Source organism: Hyla sarda, chromosome 11, assembly GCF_029499605.1.
Source record: "Hyla sarda isolate aHylSar1 chromosome 11, aHylSar1.hap1, whole genome shotgun sequence".
Taxonomy (NCBI): Eukaryota; Metazoa; Chordata; class Amphibia; order Anura; family Hylidae; genus Hyla; species Hyla sarda.
This window is the reverse complement of record NC_079199.1, coordinates 32,850,181-32,871,005: the sequence shown is the minus strand read 5'-3', so window position 1 is coordinate 32,871,005 and position 20,825 is coordinate 32,850,181. Positions and strand designations below refer to the sequence as shown.

The 20,825-nt window shown below is 43.2% G+C and overlaps 2 protein-coding genes across 4 annotated transcripts; one reads left to right on the top strand and one right to left on the bottom strand.

Annotated features, from left to right (window-relative positions):
* The first annotated feature begins 310 nt into the window (after positions 1–310).
* Positions 311–5,463, top strand: LOC130295376 (serine/arginine-rich splicing factor 5-like). 2 transcript variants are annotated; one of them, XM_056546063.1, is made up of 8 exons: positions 311–464; positions 2,218–2,369; positions 3,011–3,081; positions 3,189–3,314; positions 3,410–3,476; positions 4,509–4,582; positions 4,662–4,772; positions 4,888–5,463. In XM_056546063.1, exons 2-8 carry the CDS (start codon positions 2,244–2,246, stop codon positions 5,150–5,152), a joined length of 840 nt encoding a protein of 279 aa, XP_056402038.1. In that variant the 5' UTR covers positions 311–464; positions 2,218–2,243; the 3' UTR covers positions 5,153–5,463. The 2 variants fall into 2 exon arrangements, with proteins under 2 accessions (XP_056402038.1, XP_056402037.1); XM_056546062.1 differs by having other exon boundaries at positions 313–464; positions 4,885–5,463.
* Positions 5,464–9,347: 3,884 nt separating this feature from the next.
* GPX2 (glutathione peroxidase 2) lies at positions 9,348–18,249 on the bottom strand. 2 transcript variants are annotated; one of them, XM_056546050.1, is made up of 2 exons: positions 18,012–18,249; positions 9,348–10,766 (listed from the first exon to the last, which is right to left on the bottom strand). In XM_056546050.1, the coding sequence occupies exons 1-2, from the start codon at positions 18,123–18,125 to the stop codon at positions 10,416–10,418; spliced, it is 465 nt and encodes a 154-aa protein (XP_056402025.1). In that variant the 5' UTR covers positions 18,126–18,249; the 3' UTR covers positions 9,348–10,415. The 2 variants fall into 2 exon arrangements, with proteins under 2 accessions (XP_056402025.1, XP_056402024.1); XM_056546049.1 differs by lacking the exon at positions 18,012–18,249 and adding an exon at positions 16,888–17,109.
* Between the last annotated feature and the right edge of the window lie 2,576 nt (positions 18,250–20,825).

Sequence of the window (20,825 nt, the reverse complement as noted above, 5' to 3'; positions counted from 1 at the left end):
CTATATATATATATATATATATATATATATATATATACATATATATATATACATATTTAGTTTATTGTACACTTTATATGGGCCAACAAGGCCCTCGTAACGCATAACGTTATACAGTATAATCTCCTGTGGTAACATGACGCATCACCACAGAGGATTCTCCGCCCGCCATTTTACACCACACAACACAGCACGCACTGCAGCACTTCTATCACCGCTCTAAACCAATCAGCGCGCCCCATTCTCAGGCCACTCCCCCCAGTAGCCACCATTTGGTGAAGAGCAGGACGCAAGGAGGGGGCGGGGCTTATATGTACGCCCCTTTCTCCTCAACCACTGAGCGGGGTGTTCACGTGACGCAGACCGTGCCCCCAACTGTAGCCCCGCCCCTTACAGTTTGTAACGCTGCAGATTTGGAGAGTGCGTCATTCTGGGAGCTGCAGCTGGAAAGAGATAGGCTGGTGGTGAGTGCTGAGGTTTGGCTGGGTGCGGTTTTTAAGTCGGTTATATTACAGTTTAGTTTATCTTTTTAATATGTATATATATAATTATTTTTTTTAACTACATACGTTACTAAGTGGGTGGTCAAATATAACACTATAATATACGTTGCTGTGTATTGTAGAAGCCTGTGTATCCTAATATAACGTTATAATCGTCCTGCCTGTTGTGTAGATGCGGGATATACGGGGGTGGAGCGAAGCTCCGCCTCCTGGCCAGGCTGCAGGCGCCATCTTGGAAAGCTTGTGACCTAGCTTTTGTCTAAAAGGGATTTGTTACAGCAAAAATATTTGTGTTTTGTATTTGACATCTTTTTATACCTTAGGCACTTATGTTAGCATTCTGTAGTAATGCTTCCATTTGTTGTAACTGCACACTTGCATATTTGTCCCTTTTATGCAAAAAATAAAATAAAAATATATACCGAATATACTCGATTATAAGCCGAGGCCCCTAATTTCACCCCAAAATCCCAGGAAAAGTTATTGACTCGAGTATAAGCCTAGGGTGGGAAATACATCATCCTCCCTGTCATCATCCAGAACCCCGTCATTAACACCCTCATCATCATCATCCAGACCCCTGTCATTAACACCCTCATCATCATCATCAACGCCTGTCATCATCCAGACCCTCATCATCATCACCTGTCATCATCCCCCCTTCATCATCCCACACACCCCCCCTTCATCATCCCCTTGTTATCATCACCACATGTCGTCGTCGTCATCACCGCTTGTCAATGTCTGATACAGTGGTCTTCAACCTGCGGACCTCCAGATGTTTCAAAACTACAACTCCCAGCAAGCCCGGGCAGCCATCGGCTGTCCGGGCTTGCTGGGAGTTGTAGTTTTGAAACCTCTGGAGGTCCGCAGGTTGAAGACCACTGCGGCCTTCGACATCATCCAGCCCCTCACCCCCTTTAGTTCTGTACTCACCTCCGCTCGGCGCTGGTCCGGTGCTGCAGGACTGTCCGGTGGGGAGGTTGTCCGGTGGGATAGTGGTTCCGGGCTGCCATCTTCACCGGGGGGCCCCTTCTTCGGGCCTGGAATAGAGGCGTTGCCTTGACGATGACGCAGAGGGACGTTGGTAATGAACGTACCTCTGCGTCGTCGTCAAGGCAACGTGACTATTCCGGGGCCGGGCGCGGAGAAGAGGCCCCCCCCCCCCCCCCGGTGAAGATGGCAGCCCGGAACCACTATCCCGCCGAACGACCTCCCCACCGTACAGTCCTGCAGCACCGGACCAGCACACCCTAACGTCCCGCCGAGCGGAGGGGAGTACAGAACTAAAGGGGGGGGGGGGCTGGATGATGTCGAAGGCCGCAGTGGTCTTCAACCTGCGGACCTCCGGAGGTTTCAAAACTACAACTCCCACCAAGCCCGGACAGCCGATGGCTGTCCAGGCTTGCTGGGAGTTGTAGTTTTGAAACATCTGGAGGTCCGCAGGTTGAAGACCACTGAGGGCGGAGAGTTCACTCGAATATAAGCCGAGGGGGTTGTTTTCAGCACGAAAAATCGAGCTGAAAAACTCGGCTTATACTCGAGTATATACGGTATATTCTTTTATGTTGGGGAGTGCTTGTTATGTAGCTATAGGGTTAACTGCTTATATAGAAGGGTGGAGCTGTGTCAATGGAAACCAATTGTACTTGGCGGCTTCTAGTGTCTGGTACGTGTATATTCTGTTTGTAATGTTGAAACAATTGTCTTTCAGGCTTTTTGTTCTAACCTATCGTCAATATGAGCGGCTGCAGAGTCTTCATCGGTCGGCTAAACCCGTCTGCCAGAGAAAAGGATGTTGAACGATTTTTCAAAGGATACGGGAGGATCAGAGACATCGATCTGAAGCGAGGCTTTGGCTTTGTGGTGAGTTATTACTTATCCTAAGGGTGGTGTTTTCCTATCAATATGCCTCCAGCTGTTGCAAAGCTATCAAAGGCTGTCTGGGTATGCTGGTGTTGTTGTTTTGCAACAGCTGGAAGCACCCTGGTTGAGAAACCATATCCCAAAGTCTGACGATGCATCACTGACTTGTATAGTACAGTGTTTCCCAAACCAGGGTGCCTCCAGCTGTGCGAAACTACAACTCCCAGCATGCCTGGACAGCCGTTGGCTGTCCGGGCATGCTGGGAGTTGTAGTTTTGCAACAGCTGGAGGTGCCCTGGTTGGGGAAACAATAGTATAGGGAAAGTGTTATAGATATATCATTGTACAGGGAGGAGCAGCTTTTACCTGTTGTGAATGTAGGATCCTATTATTGTTATCGGTCACTGTAAACTTGCCTGTGATCACAATGGTGGGGCTCTTAAAAGTGTTATAGAGCTTAGTGGCCTAAGGGGGAATAAAAAAATTGGGGTGGATTGAGGGGAGAAAATAACAAAATATATAGATAGCTTTATATTATAGTTTGTTTTTTCTCATGGCTCCTAGCTTGTTCTTAAAATCCTAAACAGGATGTTGTAATCGTAATATTTACTCTACCTAAAACTACATTTATTGAATTGCAGGAATTTGAAGATCCGAGAGATGCAGATGATGCAGTTTATGAACTTGATGGGAAAGAATTGTGCAATGAAAGGTAAAGATTATACATTTTGTGGGTTATTTAATATTTTCTTGTGTTCCCCCTTCTTTTACTATGAGGTATTTATTACGTTTGCCAATATTTTGCTTCTCCTTTTTTAGGGTTACAATTGAGCATGCACGTCTGCGCCCCAGGGGGGGTGGTGGAGGTGGTGGTTTCAGCAGAGGAATGGGACGGGGGAGATACAATGATCGATTCAGTAGTCGCCGCCCGCGTAATGATAGAAGGTAAGTTATTTTCATTAGTAATACTCAAAATGTATTAATTGAGGCAAACTAAAACATGATACAGATGCTAAGTGTATGTACTTTTTTTTCCTTAGTGCTCCACCAATAAGGACTGAAAATCGTCTCATTGTGGAGAACTTATCATCCCGTGTCAGCTGGCAGGTTTGTTATCTTATTTCACATGGGGTAGATAAGATCAAAAAGCTTGCCGGTGTAATCTTCCATTTTAGATACACATTATGGCAACTGAATGTTGTAGTATTCTTATAATTGGGATTTGGGTTTTTGTGTTTTATATTTTTTATTTATTTTTTTTTGCTTTTTTTATTTTTTTTATTTTGGTATTTTGATTCGCCTAATTTTAACTTAATATTAAACCCTTTATTTGCCAGCCTATCTGTGTCTCGTTGGCCTTGTGACGAGGAGCGGCTGTTGGTTATCGCTCTGTGTTGGTCACTATTGATTGGGCCGGATTGAATTGCCAGTGAGATCCTATCGTGCCTGTTGGCTACCTAGATCCGTTGCTGGTCTAGACATATCGGAGCACTTCCTTGAAAGTGCCAGGGTGCAGCGACCCCCTGAGAGTTAAAGAAATCTGGTCCTAAAATTGAGATGTTCTACCTGTAAAGATTCCGAATAGGAGGTCGTGGCCGCACAGTTGAAAGATACGCAATTAGGTGGTCGTTGGAATCCCTGGTCGCAATAAAGTCCTTGGTAACAGCACAAGAATAGAAAACGATGGCCATCGTCCATAGTCTTCTTATAGGGGAGGGTCGTACGATATAAAAGCTTCCATCAATTGGTTAGCCCTCAAGTGGGTGTGAAGAGCCAGTCGGGCTTGTCTCGTGACGGTTCCTCCAGTCGCTTAATGCAGTTTGCTGGTTGACTAGCCTAGGGATTTGTTATTGAAGGTAAAGTAACTTATATTTTTAATGACATCATGGGCACAAAATAATTGGCTTGTATTAAATACTGATTTCAGTAAGATATTATACCTTTTTCTATTTTGAGCTAGTTTTCTTACTTAAGACGACTTCACTTATTTTGTGCCCTATTGTAGTTTTTGCTGTTCTTTATCCCAAGAGTGGTAAAAGTACAATTTCAGCTTTCTGGTCTAACATCATAAACTCTTTTTCAGTGTTTTCTATATTATCCTCTTTTGTCTTAATACTAACACAATCAATTTTACATTAGGATTTGAAAGACTTCATGAGACAAGCGGGCGAAGTTACATTTGCTGATGCACATAGACCAAAACTAAATGAGGGGTAAGTGGGTGGTAATCTCACTACTGTATGTGGCTCAGATGTCAGTAATCACGTAGTAATGACTCCTATTTTTCCCCAGGGTTGTTGAATTTGCATCTTACAGCGATCTAAAAAATGCTGTTGAGAAACTATCCGGCAAGGAGATCAATGGCAGAAAAATCAAGCTGATTGAAGGAAACAAAAGGCACAGGTTTGTGAACCATCATTTTTATGAAATGGTTAAATAGTTCAACTTGAGTCTGTGTAGACTCCTAACTTAGTCTGGTTGCTGGTCTATGGTTTACCCTGAATTGTTATTTCAGCAGGTCAAGAAGCCGTTCCCGTTCCCGCAGCAGAAGCTCATCCAGGTCTCGCAGTCGTTCCCGCTCCAGGAGTAGGAAGTCCTACAGTCGCTCTCGCAGCCGTAGCCGTACTCCCCGTAGTAACCATAGCAAATCTAGATCTGTGAGTAGGTCCCCTGTTAAAGAAAAATCCCCAATGGCTGCATCTAGAAGCCCATCAAAATCCCCTGCATCTGCTGACCATCAGAGGTCTCGGTCGAGGTCTCGATCTGTTGACAGCAGAAACTGAACAATTTGTATATTCTTATTTTGGTGAACTGTAAATACTTTGTAGGTATCAGATGAAGAAGCAGGACAATAGATTGCAGACTTTTTATTAATGGGACCACTACCCAGTAGATTTTCAACTCTACTTTTGATAAACATCTTGTCTGAACTGTACAGATTGTGTAAATGTAACTTTTACTAAATGTTTTGGCATAAGATGAATTTGTCTTGTTGCGCTCTGGTGTAAATAGCTGTACTGTCCAATTCCTTCACCCAAATCCCCTAATGTTTCGTTTGTGAACTATGATTTTGAAATAAACTCTCTAAAATATATCGCTATGAAGCTGTGGATTCAACAAATTTGGGCTTGTATAGTCTAGGAGGCTGCGGGCTGGTGTACACCTTGAATCACGAGTCCAATTTCGTTAAGGCAGCAAGATAAATGTGTTTAAATTCATGCAGTACCTCCAGGACTTACGCAGGACTACTGTTTTTGCTAAAGTGCCATAGGCTTGCATGGGAGTGCCAAATATATACCTAGAACACCATAGTCTCGGGCTCAGAGGTGCTATGAAAATTTAAACACATCATGCCACTAAAGCGAAACTTAATAGGGTACTCCAGTGGAAACTATATCCTTTTTCTCTTTTCAGATCATCTGGTGCCAGAAAGATGAACCAATTTGTAAATTCTATTAAAAAAATAAAAATCTTAATCCTTCCAGTACTCCTCAGCTGCCGTATTCTCCAGGGGAAGTTGAGTTATCTTCTTTCTGACCACATTGCTCTCTGCTGACACCTCTGTCTGTGTCAGGAATTGTCCAGAGTAGGAGAGGTTTTCTATAGGGATTTGCTCCTACTCTGGACAGTTCCTGACATGGACATAGGTGGTGGCTGAGTCACTGTGGTCAGACAGAAGAGAAATTAAAGAAAATAACTAAGAACTTCCTCTGTAGTATTCGGCAGCTAATAAGTACTGGAAGGATTAAGATTTTTAAATAGAAGTAACTTACAAATCTGTTTACATTTGGAGTGTCCAAACCACCTTCAATGAGGCCACTTGCCCAACGACAGTGGAAAAATTCCCTCTTGACCCCAATATGGCATCAGAATTCTATCCACATAAATTTAGTATCCATAACTTGTAATATTACTCCCTAGAAAAACACCCAGGGCCATACCCCCCTCCCCCCCCCCTGAACTTGTTTGAGTAAGACATCACAACATCATGTGGAAGAGTTCCATAGTCTCGCTGCTCTTGCAGTAAAGAATCTCTGTCTGTGATGATGGTGAAACCTTCTTTCCTCTAGACAGAGAGGATGTCCCCTTGTCATTGTTACGGCCTAGGAATAAAAATCTCTGTACTGTCCATTCATATATTTGTGCAATGTGATCAAATCGCCTGGAAAATTATCTTTCTCCAAATGACGAGCTTGACAACTAGAGATGAGTGAAGTTAGTGATTCGATGCGTCACAAACTTCTCGGCTCGGCGGTTGCTGACTTTATCCTGCACAAATGAGTTCAGCTTTCAGGTGCTCCGGTGGCTGGAAAAGGGATACAGTCCTAGGAGAGAGTCTCCAGCCCACCGGAGCACCTGAAAGCTGAACTCATTTATACAGGATAAAGTCAGCAACTGCCGAGCCGAGAAGTTCGTATCAAATCACTGTAACTTGGCTCATCTCTAATGACAACCTGTTTTGGTACTGTAATCCTCCTAACAGAAATTCACCAAGTGTCTCTCTTCCCTGCAATCTTTCGTCCCCTGAGGTTAGGTGAAATAAAGTGGGTGGGTCTTAACTAGTGCTATATGCAGGGGGTTAACCTGGGCTGTTGACCTGCAAGCCGCTGCTCCAGATAACCGTTCCTGAAAGGTAAATAACGGCTTCTTAAATCTCTGACCCCTCCCCCACCTAAATCAAGTTTTGAACAGCTGTCCCTTGTAGGGATCGCCCGATATCCCTTTTTTTAATTTATTTTTTAGGGCCGATACTCTATGGAGGTTAGGGCTGATAACTTAAACCGGAATATCAGTATAAGTTATCTCCTCCTACCTTCCCCCCCCGGCGACACGGCTGCAGATCATTGATTTAAAGCAGGCGCTTTAAATCAATGAACTGTAGCGGCTTTTGTGGTGCCAGAAACTGCTGCCGCCACCCGCTTTTCTCACCCTGCCTGTCCTGGGGTTCTCCTGAGTCCTATCAACGTGCTGCCCCGGCCAGAGACCGCTGCCCCATTGCCTCCCCCATTCCTGGTTTTATAATTACCTGTTCCCGGGGTCCACGCTACTTCTGGCTCTGGCGGCGTCCTCCTGAGCTGTCACTGTGCGCACTGACATGGTGACATTGCGTCAACGTCACTCATCATTGCACAGCGTAACAGGATGCTGCAGGAGCCGGGAACAGGTAATTATAAAACCGGGAATGGGGGATGTAATGGGGCGGCGGCGATCTCGGGGCGGTGTGGGGGGATTATCGGCAAGGTAATTGCAGATACCGATAACGTCCAAAATATCTGCCAAACCGATAATCGGACGATCCCTGGTCCCTTGTATAGATGCCAGTTAGAGATGAGCGAACTTACAGTAAATTCGATTCGTCACGAACTTCTCGGCTCGGCAGTTGATGACTTATCCTGCATAAATTAGTTCAGCTTTCAGGTGCTCCGGTGGGCTGGAAAAGGTGGATACAGTCCTAGGAGACTCTTTCCTAGGAATGTATCCACCTTTTCCACCCCACCGGAGCACCTGAAAGCTGAACTAATTTATGCAGGACAAGTTATCAACTGCCGAGCCGAGAAGTTCGTGACGAATCGAATTTACTGTAAGTTCGCTCATCTCTAATGCCAGTATACCTACCGCTGTAAGTATGTAGCCTGTTGAGTACACTTTTACCAACAACGTAATCAATGGTTATTGCAGCTCACTCCAAAAAATATGAAAAAGCCAAGGATACTGATAATCTATTCCCAGCGCTTGTAATAAAGCTGATGCGAAGCATTCTGTCCTCAAGGCCAAAATAGAATTCTAAAAATACTAGTTGAGTGCACCAAATATACCACCATATGAGTCTCACTGAGACGGGGTAAATATATATCTTGTATCAACTGCTAGATTGCCCTTGCGGCATTTAATGGAAGCCAGCCTACTTCTACCCTATGGGGCTGCATGTTGCCTATGTATAGCGGTAAATGTGTACTGAAATAGAAATTGTTTCTAAGTGTTTTCCGAACAGTGTGTCTCCAGCTGTTGCACAACTACAACTCCCAGCATGCCTGGACAGCCGAAGGCTGTCCAGGCATGCTGGGAGTTGTAGTTGTGCAACATCTGCAGACCCACTGTTTGGAAAGCACCACTATAGAGCAGGTGTCAATATGAGATAAAAGCATCCTGCATAATACAATACGGGACCATAGGTTCCTCATAGGTCATTTTATGCTCATTAAACCCAACTACAGTATAATTACATTTTACAAGTTTATTACATACAACAGTATCCAGACACAGCCCTGATACAACACTCTTGTACTCTTTCACAGTGTTTAAAAGAATACAGTCATCTAGTACAAGTCTAACATCCGAACACTAGTTGTATTTTAGAAAAAAAATATATATAGTTGAGGTTTTCCTCCAGTTCGTCGTCCTAACACAATACAGATGTGCTGTAGCCTAATAATATTTATAAAGCGCACCAAGAACTCACAATATTACATCCGGAAATCAGGTCATTCTGAAGGCGGCCTCTGTCTTCATAAGCGGCACGTATAAATTGGTACTCCGTTCCTGGTAAAAAAAATCTACAATCTGATTCAGCACAATTAAATCAAGCCTAGAATCTGACTGTGTATGGGGAGATATTGAGCATTTCGGACCTTGTTTGAAAGATTTTATCTAATTTAAAGGGGTACTCCGGAGGAAAACAAATCTTTTCAAATCTTTTGGTGCCAGAAAGTTATACAGATTTGTAAATTACTTTTATTTAAAAAAATAAATTAAAAAAACCTTAACCCTTTCAGTACTTATCAGCTGCTGAATGTTCCAGAAAAAGTTGTACAGTTCTTTCCAGTTTGGCCACAGTGCTCTCTGCTGCCACCTCTGTCTGTGTCAGGAACTGTCCAGAGCAGGAGCAAATCCTAATGTTAAACCTCTCCTGCTCTGGACAGTTCCTAATATGGACAGAGGTGTCAGCAGAGAGCACTGTGGTCAGACGGAAAAGAACTACACAACTTTCTCTGTAGTATACAGCGGCTGATATGTACTGGAAGGATTAAGATTTTTAAATAGAAGTAATGTACAAATCTGTTTAAATTCCGGGCACCAGTTGATTTAAAAACAATTGTTTGCCAACAGAGTACCCCTTTAACTCAGTAGGGAAGGATCAGAAACTGACAATATATTCTACTTTTGCCACACACGGGAGCTGAACCACCGCAGATTTATGCATCATTTACCCAGAGCTCTATGGTAACGCTGCCACTGTTGTAATGCCATATATGAGGGAAATTCAGTATGTGTAGATTCTGAATAAACTTTAATAAATAATGCCATATATTATATATTGTGTTGTTTGCAGTTTACTCCTACTTACATGTGTGTCATTTGTTCATAACTGATTTCCTTTTTGTCCTCAGGCAGCACACAAATGCCATCTGTACTGCCTTCAGACCAGAGGAAAGCAAAATTACAGGTTAGACAAATTTTGTTATTCCTCTTCCTCCACGGGCAGCACTGATGGCATTTGTGTTCTGCCCTCAGACTAGAGGAAAGCAAAATTACAGGTAAGGCTGGGTTCACATCACATTGTTGCAATAGATTTTCTGTATCAGGTTTTTGATGAAAAACTGATTCCTCAAAACCGGGCTAAACTATCAAAACGTGTGTACAAATTTTAACCCGTATACGCATAAGAAAAAAGACCTATACCGTTTTAACTTTTCACTCCATTATGAATAAAGTTTTACTTGTTTGATTGAGATTCCAAGAAAAAAAACTGTGCAAAGTCAAAAACCGTATGGTGAAATGTAACCGTACGCACATACGATTCCCATTGACTCCAATGTTTTAAAAAAAAAAAAACGTATACGCTTCAATACGGCTCTTCACCCGAACCAAAAATCCCGGTAGGCTACGGTTTTGGGTACAGGAAGAAAACTGGCAAAATCGTACAGGATGCAACCTGATGCATCTTTTGGCATATGGTTTTCAAATTGAAAATGTATATGGGAACTGTATTGCAAAAACGTGGTGTGAACCCAGCCTAAGACAAGTGTTGTTATTATAAGGGTGACATTATTTGGCAAGCTTTAGGAGTCTCTGGATATCGGGTTCTATGTTGACGGTTGGGAAGTTTTTACTGTAGCGCTTGAAAGGTTCTCCTTCTGGGCCGATGAGAAACTTTTCAAAGTTCCAGGACAGGTCAGATCGGTGAACAGGACTCCATACTATATATCTGGGGTCAGTGATCAGGCCAGATGGTTCATCGTCTGGAGAAGGGAGTTTGTCTTTCAAGTAAGCAAAGACTGGATGAACGCCTTTCCCATTGACTTCACATTTTTGGAACAAGGTGAAACCAGGTTCGAAGCCGTTACCAGGTCTGACATATTTCAAGGAATTAAGAATCTCTTCATTCTTACAGTTTTCCTGAAATACAAAATATAAAAAAATAGATGAGAACACACACAAACTATATGGCACACCTAATTTAATTAAGGATCAGTCATTTGGGACAGCATTTATATTATATATTGATAGCTATTTCTATGAAAATTGTACCTATTGTGTGTGAGACAGGGACTGACAAAAGTGATGACAATGGGCCTCATTTACGAAGGCTTTTCCAAGTAGATTCTGTAGGGTTTTTGTGTGGTATGCCAGAATTTACGGAAAAAAAAAAAACCTTACTGACTCTCCACTCAGAAAACCCAAAAGGAGGGCCTGGTCACTCAAAGGGATGTGTCTCCGACAGTTTTGAAAAATATAATAAAATGTGGATTTGAACTCTGGAAAAGCCAACAGCACAAAGCAGTTGAAAAATAGCAAAATGTAGGAAAAAGTGCAAAACAGAAAATTAGTAAATACTATGTACCATAGAAAAATACCTGTAGAGGAAAAAAAACATAGGTATGGGGTGGGTGCAGCTAAATTATTCTAAGCATAACCGAGGTTACTGAGATGGACTCCCACACCCCGGTAGTGTATAGACAAAGTGAGAAAACAAAAGATATCTCAGTCCACTAGGTTATATAAATGAAACTAGTGGAGAAAGGTAAGTGTAAAAATATAAAAAAATATGTGATATTGAGAACCAGGTATAAAGGCAGCAATGTAGGTTTAAAATAGATCAATTGGCTGGACGCATTTCAGGATACACATCCTTCCTCATCAGCCTATGTGGAATACAAGATAATGAACATTATCTTGTATTCCACATAGGCTGCTGAAGGAAGGATGTGTATCCTGAAATGTGTCCAGCCAATTGATCTACTGTATTTTAAACCTACATTTAGAGATGAGCGAACTTACAGTAAATTTGATTCATCACGAACTTCTCGGCTCGGCAGTTGATGACTTTTCCTGCATAAATTAGTTCAGCTTTCCGGTGCTCCGGTGGGCTGGAAAAGGTGGATACAGTCCTAGGAGACTCTTTCCTAGGACTGTATCCACCTTTTCCAGCCCACCGGAGCACCTGAAGGCTGAGCTAATTTACGCAGGAAAAGTCATCAACTGCCGAGCGGAGAAGTTTGTGACGAATCGAATTTACCGTAAGTTCGCTCATCTCTACCTACATTGCTGCCTTTTACTACTATTAGTATTTCAGTTCTAATTGCCTTTCCTACATCTGGTGTGTAAAAATACCAACATCCTGCCAGGAATCCACGAGGCCGCTATACCACCTGGCCCATCTCCCATCACCTATCATTCTACCTATTGGAGCAGCGCAGTCCGCGATTCTAACAACGGAGCGACGCAGATCGCTAAACTCCAGGGAGCAGCACAGTTTGCGAATCATTCCTGCCTTCCAGATCTCCCTGTACCTGCTACCAGCTAGTGCCGCATGCGCGAACTAGCGAATCCCCATTGGACAGTTACATTGCAGGGAGAGCGGGTAAGATCTATCTTGTTTTCTACCTTCGGTTTACTATTTTTTGGTTGTCATCCACTATACCATCAACGATCTCACTTGCGGAGACTAAAAATCCCAGCATGCCCTACAAATACCGTCAATAACAGTCACTGCCCACATTTGTTATCTACTATACCACCAATAATTATATTTAATGGGTATATGCTATATTCTTATTGTTTTATGATTGTATTTTGTACAAATTATTATATGTATTGGTTGTGAGTCACAAGGGCCCAGTGACTACACCGACTAGTTCACCAACATCTTAATAAATGTATTTATATTGTATCCATTTATGTTACTTATTCGCATAGAATATTATCAAATTTACTTACTATTTTCCAATACCATTACCTATATACCTGGTTCTTAATATCACATATTTTTATATTTTTATTTTTACACTTTCTCCACTAATTTCACTTATATAACCTAGAGGACTGAGATATCTTTTGAGGAAAAAAACACAAAAAATCTACACTCCACTCTTAGTAAATGAGGGCAAATGTATACAGCACAACTGGACATGTTGGTGTTCTACAAGCAGAACAAATAATACATAAATGACAAATGTTACCTGCAGGTATATAAAATGGAAATGTAGCACTTTATAGCTGTACCTGAGAGGGTACAGTGATCCCTCAACTTACAATGGCCTCAACATACAATAGTTTCAACATACAATGGTCTTTTCTGGACCATTGTAAGTTGAAACCAGACTCAACATACAATGTTACGGGCAGTCCAGATCTGTGAAACGTGTCAATGGCCGGAAGAACTGACCAATCAGAATGGGCAATTTACTGGTAAAACACCTGTATTACTGAAGCGTATGCACTGACTGATGTCTGGGAGCGTCCCCTACAGTACAGGGAGGTATTACATGTTCTGTACTCTTTACCTGTACCAGGTTTACCTGCTCCTTTGGACACCAGGTGAGGGCGGCTCCATGTTACTTTTTTAGGAAATTGCCTGTACTGTACACGACCCTGAAGAAGCTCCTGTCCTCTACATAGACCAGTGTTTCCCAAGCAGGGTGCCCCCAGCGGTTGCAAAACTACAACTCCCAACATGCCCGGACAGCCTTTGGCTGTCCGGGCATGCTGGGAGTTGTAGTTTTGCAACAGCTGGAGGCTCCCTGCTTGGGAAACACTGACATAGACAGTGATTTACAGCTCCCGGCAGATCTTTCTTACTTTTATATGTAAGGATTTGCTTTATCTATATTAGTTATCTACTTATTTTTCTTTAATCCTCACCTTTTCCTATTTTTGGATGACATTTTGTTGGCTTCAGAACCAATTACCAGGTTTCCATAGAGTTCTGGTCTCAACATACAATGGTTTCAACATACAATGGTCGTCCTGGAACCAATTAATATTGTAACTTGAGGGACCACTGTACTTGCATGTGGCAAAAGGAAATGTATGTTTAGCTTATTAAGCGTATTTTAAAAGCTATGGACACCATACAAAAAAAAACATTTTACTTCATTCTTACTTTGTACTTATGGTGCAATATTACGTTTTCTCAATAATTCTTTATTTAAAAATGCGCCTACTTTTGCTTGTACAGCCTCCATAATTTGCAGTGTTTACTACCTCTGTTTCTATGTATACAGCTGATATGATTCTTCCCTGTAGACTGCCAGGTATTTGCTTTCCTCTCTATCTCCAGCTTTTGTGAGCTGTCCTCCAGGGTTTCGCTCCCCTGTCTGAGCTTGTGTGTAACCCTTTCCTTCTCCCTGCTGTCATCCATAACAGTGAGACTTAGACATTAGGCAAATTAGAAGAAAATATCTAAAAAGAAGATTCATGAAGTTGCTTTTATTTTGCATTTAGATTTAGAAAACAAATTAATAATAATAATAATAATTAGTGCAAAGGTGTAGCTTTTAAGTCCTTCTTTCCTTTTGCCATTATTTTTAACAAAATCAGGAAAATGTCTTATTGAATTGTATAATAAGGAAATAACAAGCACTCAGCAATCCAATTTCTAAATAATAGAGCTTACCTATCCCCTATTTCTAAGGAATGTAGACTGAAAAACCATAGCAACTATATTTCCATGGAAATTTTTTTTTAAATAGCAGATGACTGAAAGAATTATATGTTAGGCTGGGCTCACAATGGTCCAGCACAGTTGCCATCCGGCATGCCGGCACTAGACCTAAAAAAATTAATGAATAAATAAATAAACAGACAAACATGTTTTTAGATCTGGCCAAGCCTTGCTGGAGGGCAACTATGTCAGATGGTCCATTGATGTCAGATGCAAAAGCTCCAGCTCGATGAATCCAGTATGTATACAGGCTTTTAGTGTACTTGGAATGCCAACATGCAGCCTCATAGGGTTTAGCCTCATTGACTACAACTCCCTGGCATGGCAAATTCAAATCCACAGCAGAAATCCTTTGATTCAGATTTCTCCCTCCAATTTACAGAGCAGGATCCACAATGGAAAAACCAACAGACAAATCCAATGTGTGATCATGGCCTTAAAGGAATTCTCCGCCGCTGTCTGATGTCTGATCATGGGGGTCCGGCCGCTGTGGACTCCCATGATCTCCACCACGGCACCCCAGTCATCTGGTGCACGGTGCGAACTACACTCTGTGCCAGATGACTGGCGATCAAAGCCGCCATGCCCCCTCCATTCATGCCTATGGGAGGAGGCGTGACAGCTATGTACTAGCCGTCATGCCCCCTCCCATATCATAATCATGGAATGGATATCACAATCACGGAAGCCCCAGGCTTCTGTGACCATAACACCGCAGCGCCGGCACAGAGACCATGGGGGGTCCCAACGGCCGGGCCCCCCGCGATCAGACATGTTATCCCCTATCCTTTGGATATCCATAATTTAATAGTAAAATTTAAAAAAATTGTAATATGTGCTATTACATAAAAAATACTTCTTCCCCTCTGCTCTACAGGGCTATACCCCTTGGGAGTCAATCAAATTGATTAATACAGCAGAGTAGGCATCTTCACCGGCAGCAAACAGGCTAGCGATAACTGAGCGGCCATGTTTTCTATTCGTCAACAAACTCCTTTAAAGGAGAACTGTAGTGAAAATTATTCCTTTTCCTTTTTGCCCAGGCTGCAAAAATGAAAAAAAAAAAAAAAAACTTTGACTCACCTTCCGACATTCCCCTGATGTCCCAGTCCTCTGGTGCTTGTCTTCTTCCTGCTTTCTGTGGACGGAGAGTCATACTGCGCTCAGCATATCCCCGGCCACAGCGATGTCCCACCTCGTCCGGTGATAGGCTGAGCGCAGTGTCATGTAAAGAGCCTGGGCAGCAGGGAGAAGGCCAGGCCCATTCCCCCAGGCCCTTTTCTGTAACATGTTATTTTTACTAAGATTCTTATCTTTGTCTGTACCTCTGATTTGTTTGTAATCTGAGGTACACATTAACCCCTTAATGACAATGGATGTAATTGTACGTCCTGGTACCTTGGTACCTAACACACCAGGAAATACATTTACGTTCCTAAGAAGCATCCCGACTATGAAGCAAGCGCAGGAGCTATCAGCAGCCGGGACCTCGCCAGTAATGGCAGACATCAGCAATCATGCTGTTGTCTGCCATTAACCCTTCAGATGCTGTGATCAATACTGCTTAAGGCATCTAAAGTAGCTGCGGTACTTGGATACACTCATTGGACCACCCTTTGTAAGACTGCTGGGGTCCGATGAGGGAAAATGGCAGCTGAAGCTCTGCTTAACTTCGATGTGCTGCTTCAGGGATCTTCTTGTACAGTGGTTCCTCAACATACGATGGTAATCCGTTCCAAATGGACCATCGTTTGTTGAAACCATCGTATGTTGAGGGATCCGTGCATAGGAAAGTGGTCTACAACCTGCGGACCTCCAGATGTTGCAAAACTACAACACCCAGCATGCCCGGACAGCCAACGGCTGTCCGGGCATGCTGGGAGTTGTAGTTTTGCAACATCTGGAGGTCCACAGGTTGAAGACCACTAGTATTGGAGGTCATACTCACGTGTCCCCGCTGCTCCGGACCGTCACCGCTGCCCTGGATGTCGCCTTCCATCGCTGCCGCCACGTCCCCGGGGTGTCCCCGACGCTCCGGCAAGGCCTCTGCTTCCCCGGCATCCTCGCTCTCCGTCGCCGCCATCCCATTGCTACGCACGCCCCGCTCCTACTGGATGGCGGGACGGCGTGCGCAGCGACGTGATGACGACGATGGAGAGCGCCGACGATGCAGGGGATCCCGATGAGGACGCTCCGGAGCCCCGAGGGATGGTAAGTGATCATTGAGCTCATTGTTTCTGTACTACATCACACATCTGAGTAACCCCCCACAAAAATGGATCATTCATATACTTCAATTGCCTCCAAACTGCAGCCCTCAAGTGTTGCAAAACTACAACTCCCGGCATGCTGAGGGTTGTAGTTTTGCAACATCTGGAGAGCCGCAGTTTGGAGTCCACTCCCATAGATCATGATTGCCGTTTCTCTAAAATAATTCTTAAGAAGCCACTCACTCTCATGTTCCAATGCAGCGGTCCACGACAACAGTCCTGTGTGTGACCATAGCATCTGTATGCAACACCAGAAAAATGATGTAAGAGCATGAAACACATTTATAGTTAGTTAGTTACTTACTTGGTAGCCAAACTGATTGCAAGGAAATCCCAGCACCACAAACCGACGTGGATACTTGCACTGCAGATCATTTAGCTGGGTATAGTCCCTGATGGTGGTATCTCAAAGGGAAGCTACATTTTCTATTAAAACCACCCTGCCCCTAAAAACATTGAAGTCTACCTTCTCCCCGTCAAGGTTTGTAGCATGCAAGTCATAGAAGGATTTAGCTATGTAGGCCATGCTTACAATAAGCCTGGCTAGCACTCCGGACAATCGGCTGGTCGGGGGCCTTTTATTTGAAGATCATGTGACTAGTTGTCGTTGATGTGTATCTGTAAGGTATACTTTTGCAGAAACCCAATATGGGAGTGATAATGATACTACCAGCTTGTATGAAAGGTAAAGTCATTGTAGCTGTTCAGTCTATGAGTGATCTTCATAAAAGATGCAAAGACTTGGCTTGTGGTTTTGTGTTCATTTGGAATGATAGATCTGGTTAGCACATAGAATTATAACTTTGTATCTACTACTTGTTACCTATAAAAAACACTTCACAACCCCTGTAAGGTGTACATAAAGAAGCACTCCAGAAATGTTTTAATATATATGTTTTTCTTATATAGTGCAGCATACCCTATTATTAGTGACTAATATAGAGTTTCTTGTATATGCCTATTTCTTACCTCTTTTTGCTGATGTGGCAGGCATAAGATAGGTTCCATTTTGGTTTATAAATACACACTTTTGTGGGTTCTGTAATGCAGCCCCCATTTCCCATGAATCTTCTGGCGTTTGAATATTGTAGCTACGTATCTCATCAGGCTCCTGGTGCTGGAGATCATCCATTAAATACTCATTAGACTCATAAGTGGGTTGGTGTCATTTCACACTATGCAGTTCTGATGTGTTTACATACTCAAAGTATTTTACGGAGAAATAGTGCCATGAGAATTTGACGCCTTTAGGCTGTGTTCACACATTTTGCTGCTTTATAGGCTGTGTTCACACATTTTTACTACATTATAGGCTGTGTTCACATGTTGCAGCAAGTTAGCAGTACCACAGCTAATTTACCGTGTGCGTTTCTGCAACAAATAAAATATATGTGCTGCTGGCCGCCCCAAACGGGGACTTATACTTACCGTCACCCGTCTCTCCGGCCATAGCCCCGCCCTGTCAGCTTGATTGACGGTTAGCATCATAGCTCTGCTCCCTAGGTACCTTTTTGTACGGGAGTGCTGCATTTTCTCTATCATGGAGAGTCTCTCTGGAATACTTTCAAAGTGCCTATAATGGCTTTGGACAGTCTAAAGCTTGCTTTCAGGCCAGCTAGGTGAGGTCAACATCGCCCATCCTTAGTCACCAAATGTGTTATCTGTGGAAGCCTCTGGATGTCACTATTAGCAGGTCCAGTTGGGCCAGCAGATGTAGATGGCAATGACTGAGCCTGTTCCCATTTGATCTTCTTGTAAAACCTTTGGGATCATTGGTATAGGCAGAAAACATTTGCATGTGGTAAGTTTCATTGCATAGAGATTACATCCTGACACCATGGCCTCTCTCTCTCGGAGCAGAAATGTGCTGCCTTGGCATTTTTGCAAGTGGCCATTTGGTCCACTTGTGGGAGACCCCAGAGGTCTGTGATCTGTTGGAGAATTATCTAATCCAGATGCTATTCTTCTAGAGGCCTAGATCATGGCTTTGTCTGCCAATGAGTTGGGCCTTCTTTAATAAGAGCAGCTAACTGCCGAAGGAAGGTCTCATTAAATATTGGTTCAACTTCTTAAGAAGGGTAGTGGATCTTGTACCTGCTTAGTGTAAAATACTGTCTGCCAAGGAAGTGCAACTTCCTTTTTTGTGTACCGCTAACAGTTGTGGAAAGAAGGTCTCTGCTCAAGGAAAGATTGGTTCCACTTTATTATAAGGGTAATGGATCTTGTACCTTCTTGGTGTAAGATACCTTTACATATGATGTATGCCAAGTAGGTGCAACTTCCTTTCATGTATACCACTAACAGCTGTTAAAGGAAGGTATCTGCCCAAGTTAAGATTGGTTTCCCTTCTATATGAAGGGTAATGCAAAAATAACAATAGAACTCCAAAGTGTGGACAGGATACACAGGCGCTCAACAACCAGGTAGCAGGATAAAATGTATATTCACCCATAATACAACGCGTTTCACAGCACAGCTCCTTCATGATGCCTTATGAAGCAGCTGTGCTGTGAAACGCGTTGCATTATGGGTGAATAAACATTTTATCCTGCTACCTGGTTGTTGAGCGCCCGTGTATCCTGTCCACACTTTGGAGTTCTAGCATTATTTTTGCTATATTTGACAAGACGTGAAGTGGCTGTTGACGCCTTATTCATATTCTACACCTTGATCCATTGTTCCACTTGAGCAATATCCATCTCAAGTGGAGCAATATCCATCTATTTCAATCCCTTTGTGCAACAATGATGTCACACTATGGAACTGTCTTTTGTTTTATTTATGAAGGGTAATGGATATTGTCACCAGGGGCCCACCAAACCCTTTCCCTAGCCAATCTTCACTAGGTTTTGGCATTTGGAATTCATTGTAATCACATTTTACAACACACCTCTTTCACCTTTGGATGGTATCACTAGTTCAGTTACAGGAAGACACTTATCAATCCCCTTCCCCCCTCCCAGTGATTACATTTCACAATGTGCCCCAAAGGCTTGCATAGTACCTTAGGTCAAATTGGGCTCTCTCCTAGCCCATCTGGCTACATACAGGTAGTGTCCCCTGGAGCATAACGATAGAGCATCCGACCCAAATTATTCCCCAGTAGAACATTGACAGGGATATCTTCAGAAATCCCCCACCTCCCACAATCCTTTTTACCTTACCCAAATAAAGGTAGACACATGCCATGGGCACAGCATGCCAGCCACCCCCAATTTCTATAAAAGGCCATGGTTCTTCCTGGGATTATGTTCTTTGTATCAACCACATCAGGCCGCACCAAGGTAAATAAGCCCCCAGAATCATTTAAACCAACAGTCAACCGGTCACCCACAGTTACACTCTGAAGGTTATCCTCTATCTTTCTCTGAAAGGGAAGAGAAGCAAACACATCCAAAGTTTTTCCTCGCAACTATGGGGTTAAATATAATCCGTACTGTTCCTTAAGTAGATGGCACTGACTACAAATCCCCTCCGGAACACCTCCAGATTGACATCCTTCTCCAACATAGGGAATTTTCCAAGCAGGGTTTGTGGTCACTTTCACCCTGTGCATCACTGTGTGCGGATAAAGTTTTCCCTCTCAGCCTGAGAACCGATCTTTACTCGGGCTGAGACCTTCCATCAACAGCAGTTAGCTGTACTCATTTAAAGGAAGACCCAACTCCTTGGCAGACAAAGCCATGATCTAGCCCTCTAGGAGAATAGTATCTGGATCAGATGATACTCCAACAGGTAGCAGACCTCTGGGGTCTCCCACAAGTGGACCTAATGGCCACTTGCAGAAATGCCAAAGTGCACTCATTTCTGCTCCCTGCTCAGAAGAGAAAGGTGATGGACTCTGGATGTAATCATCATCTCATAAAACTTGCAAATGTTTTTCTGCCTATAACAATGATCCCAAATGTCTTACAAAAAGATCAAATGGGAACAGGCTCGGTCATTGCCATCTGCCACAGGCCAACAGAGCCTGGATCACACTGCTAATGTTGATATCCAGAGGCTTCCACAGAGAACACATCTAGTTACTCAGGATGGCTAATGTTGTCCTCACCTTGTTAGCATGGAAGTTGATCGGCCTATTCTAGCAAGATCTGGACTATCCAAAGCCGTTATAAGCATCCTGGCACAATCGAGAGGATGAGGACAGTCTTCTCCAGCAATCTCCCATATAGGGCCTGGCTTGGCCCTGACTCTGCGCTGCTACAGCAGTCAGTTGGTCGAAACATGCCCCCTCCATTC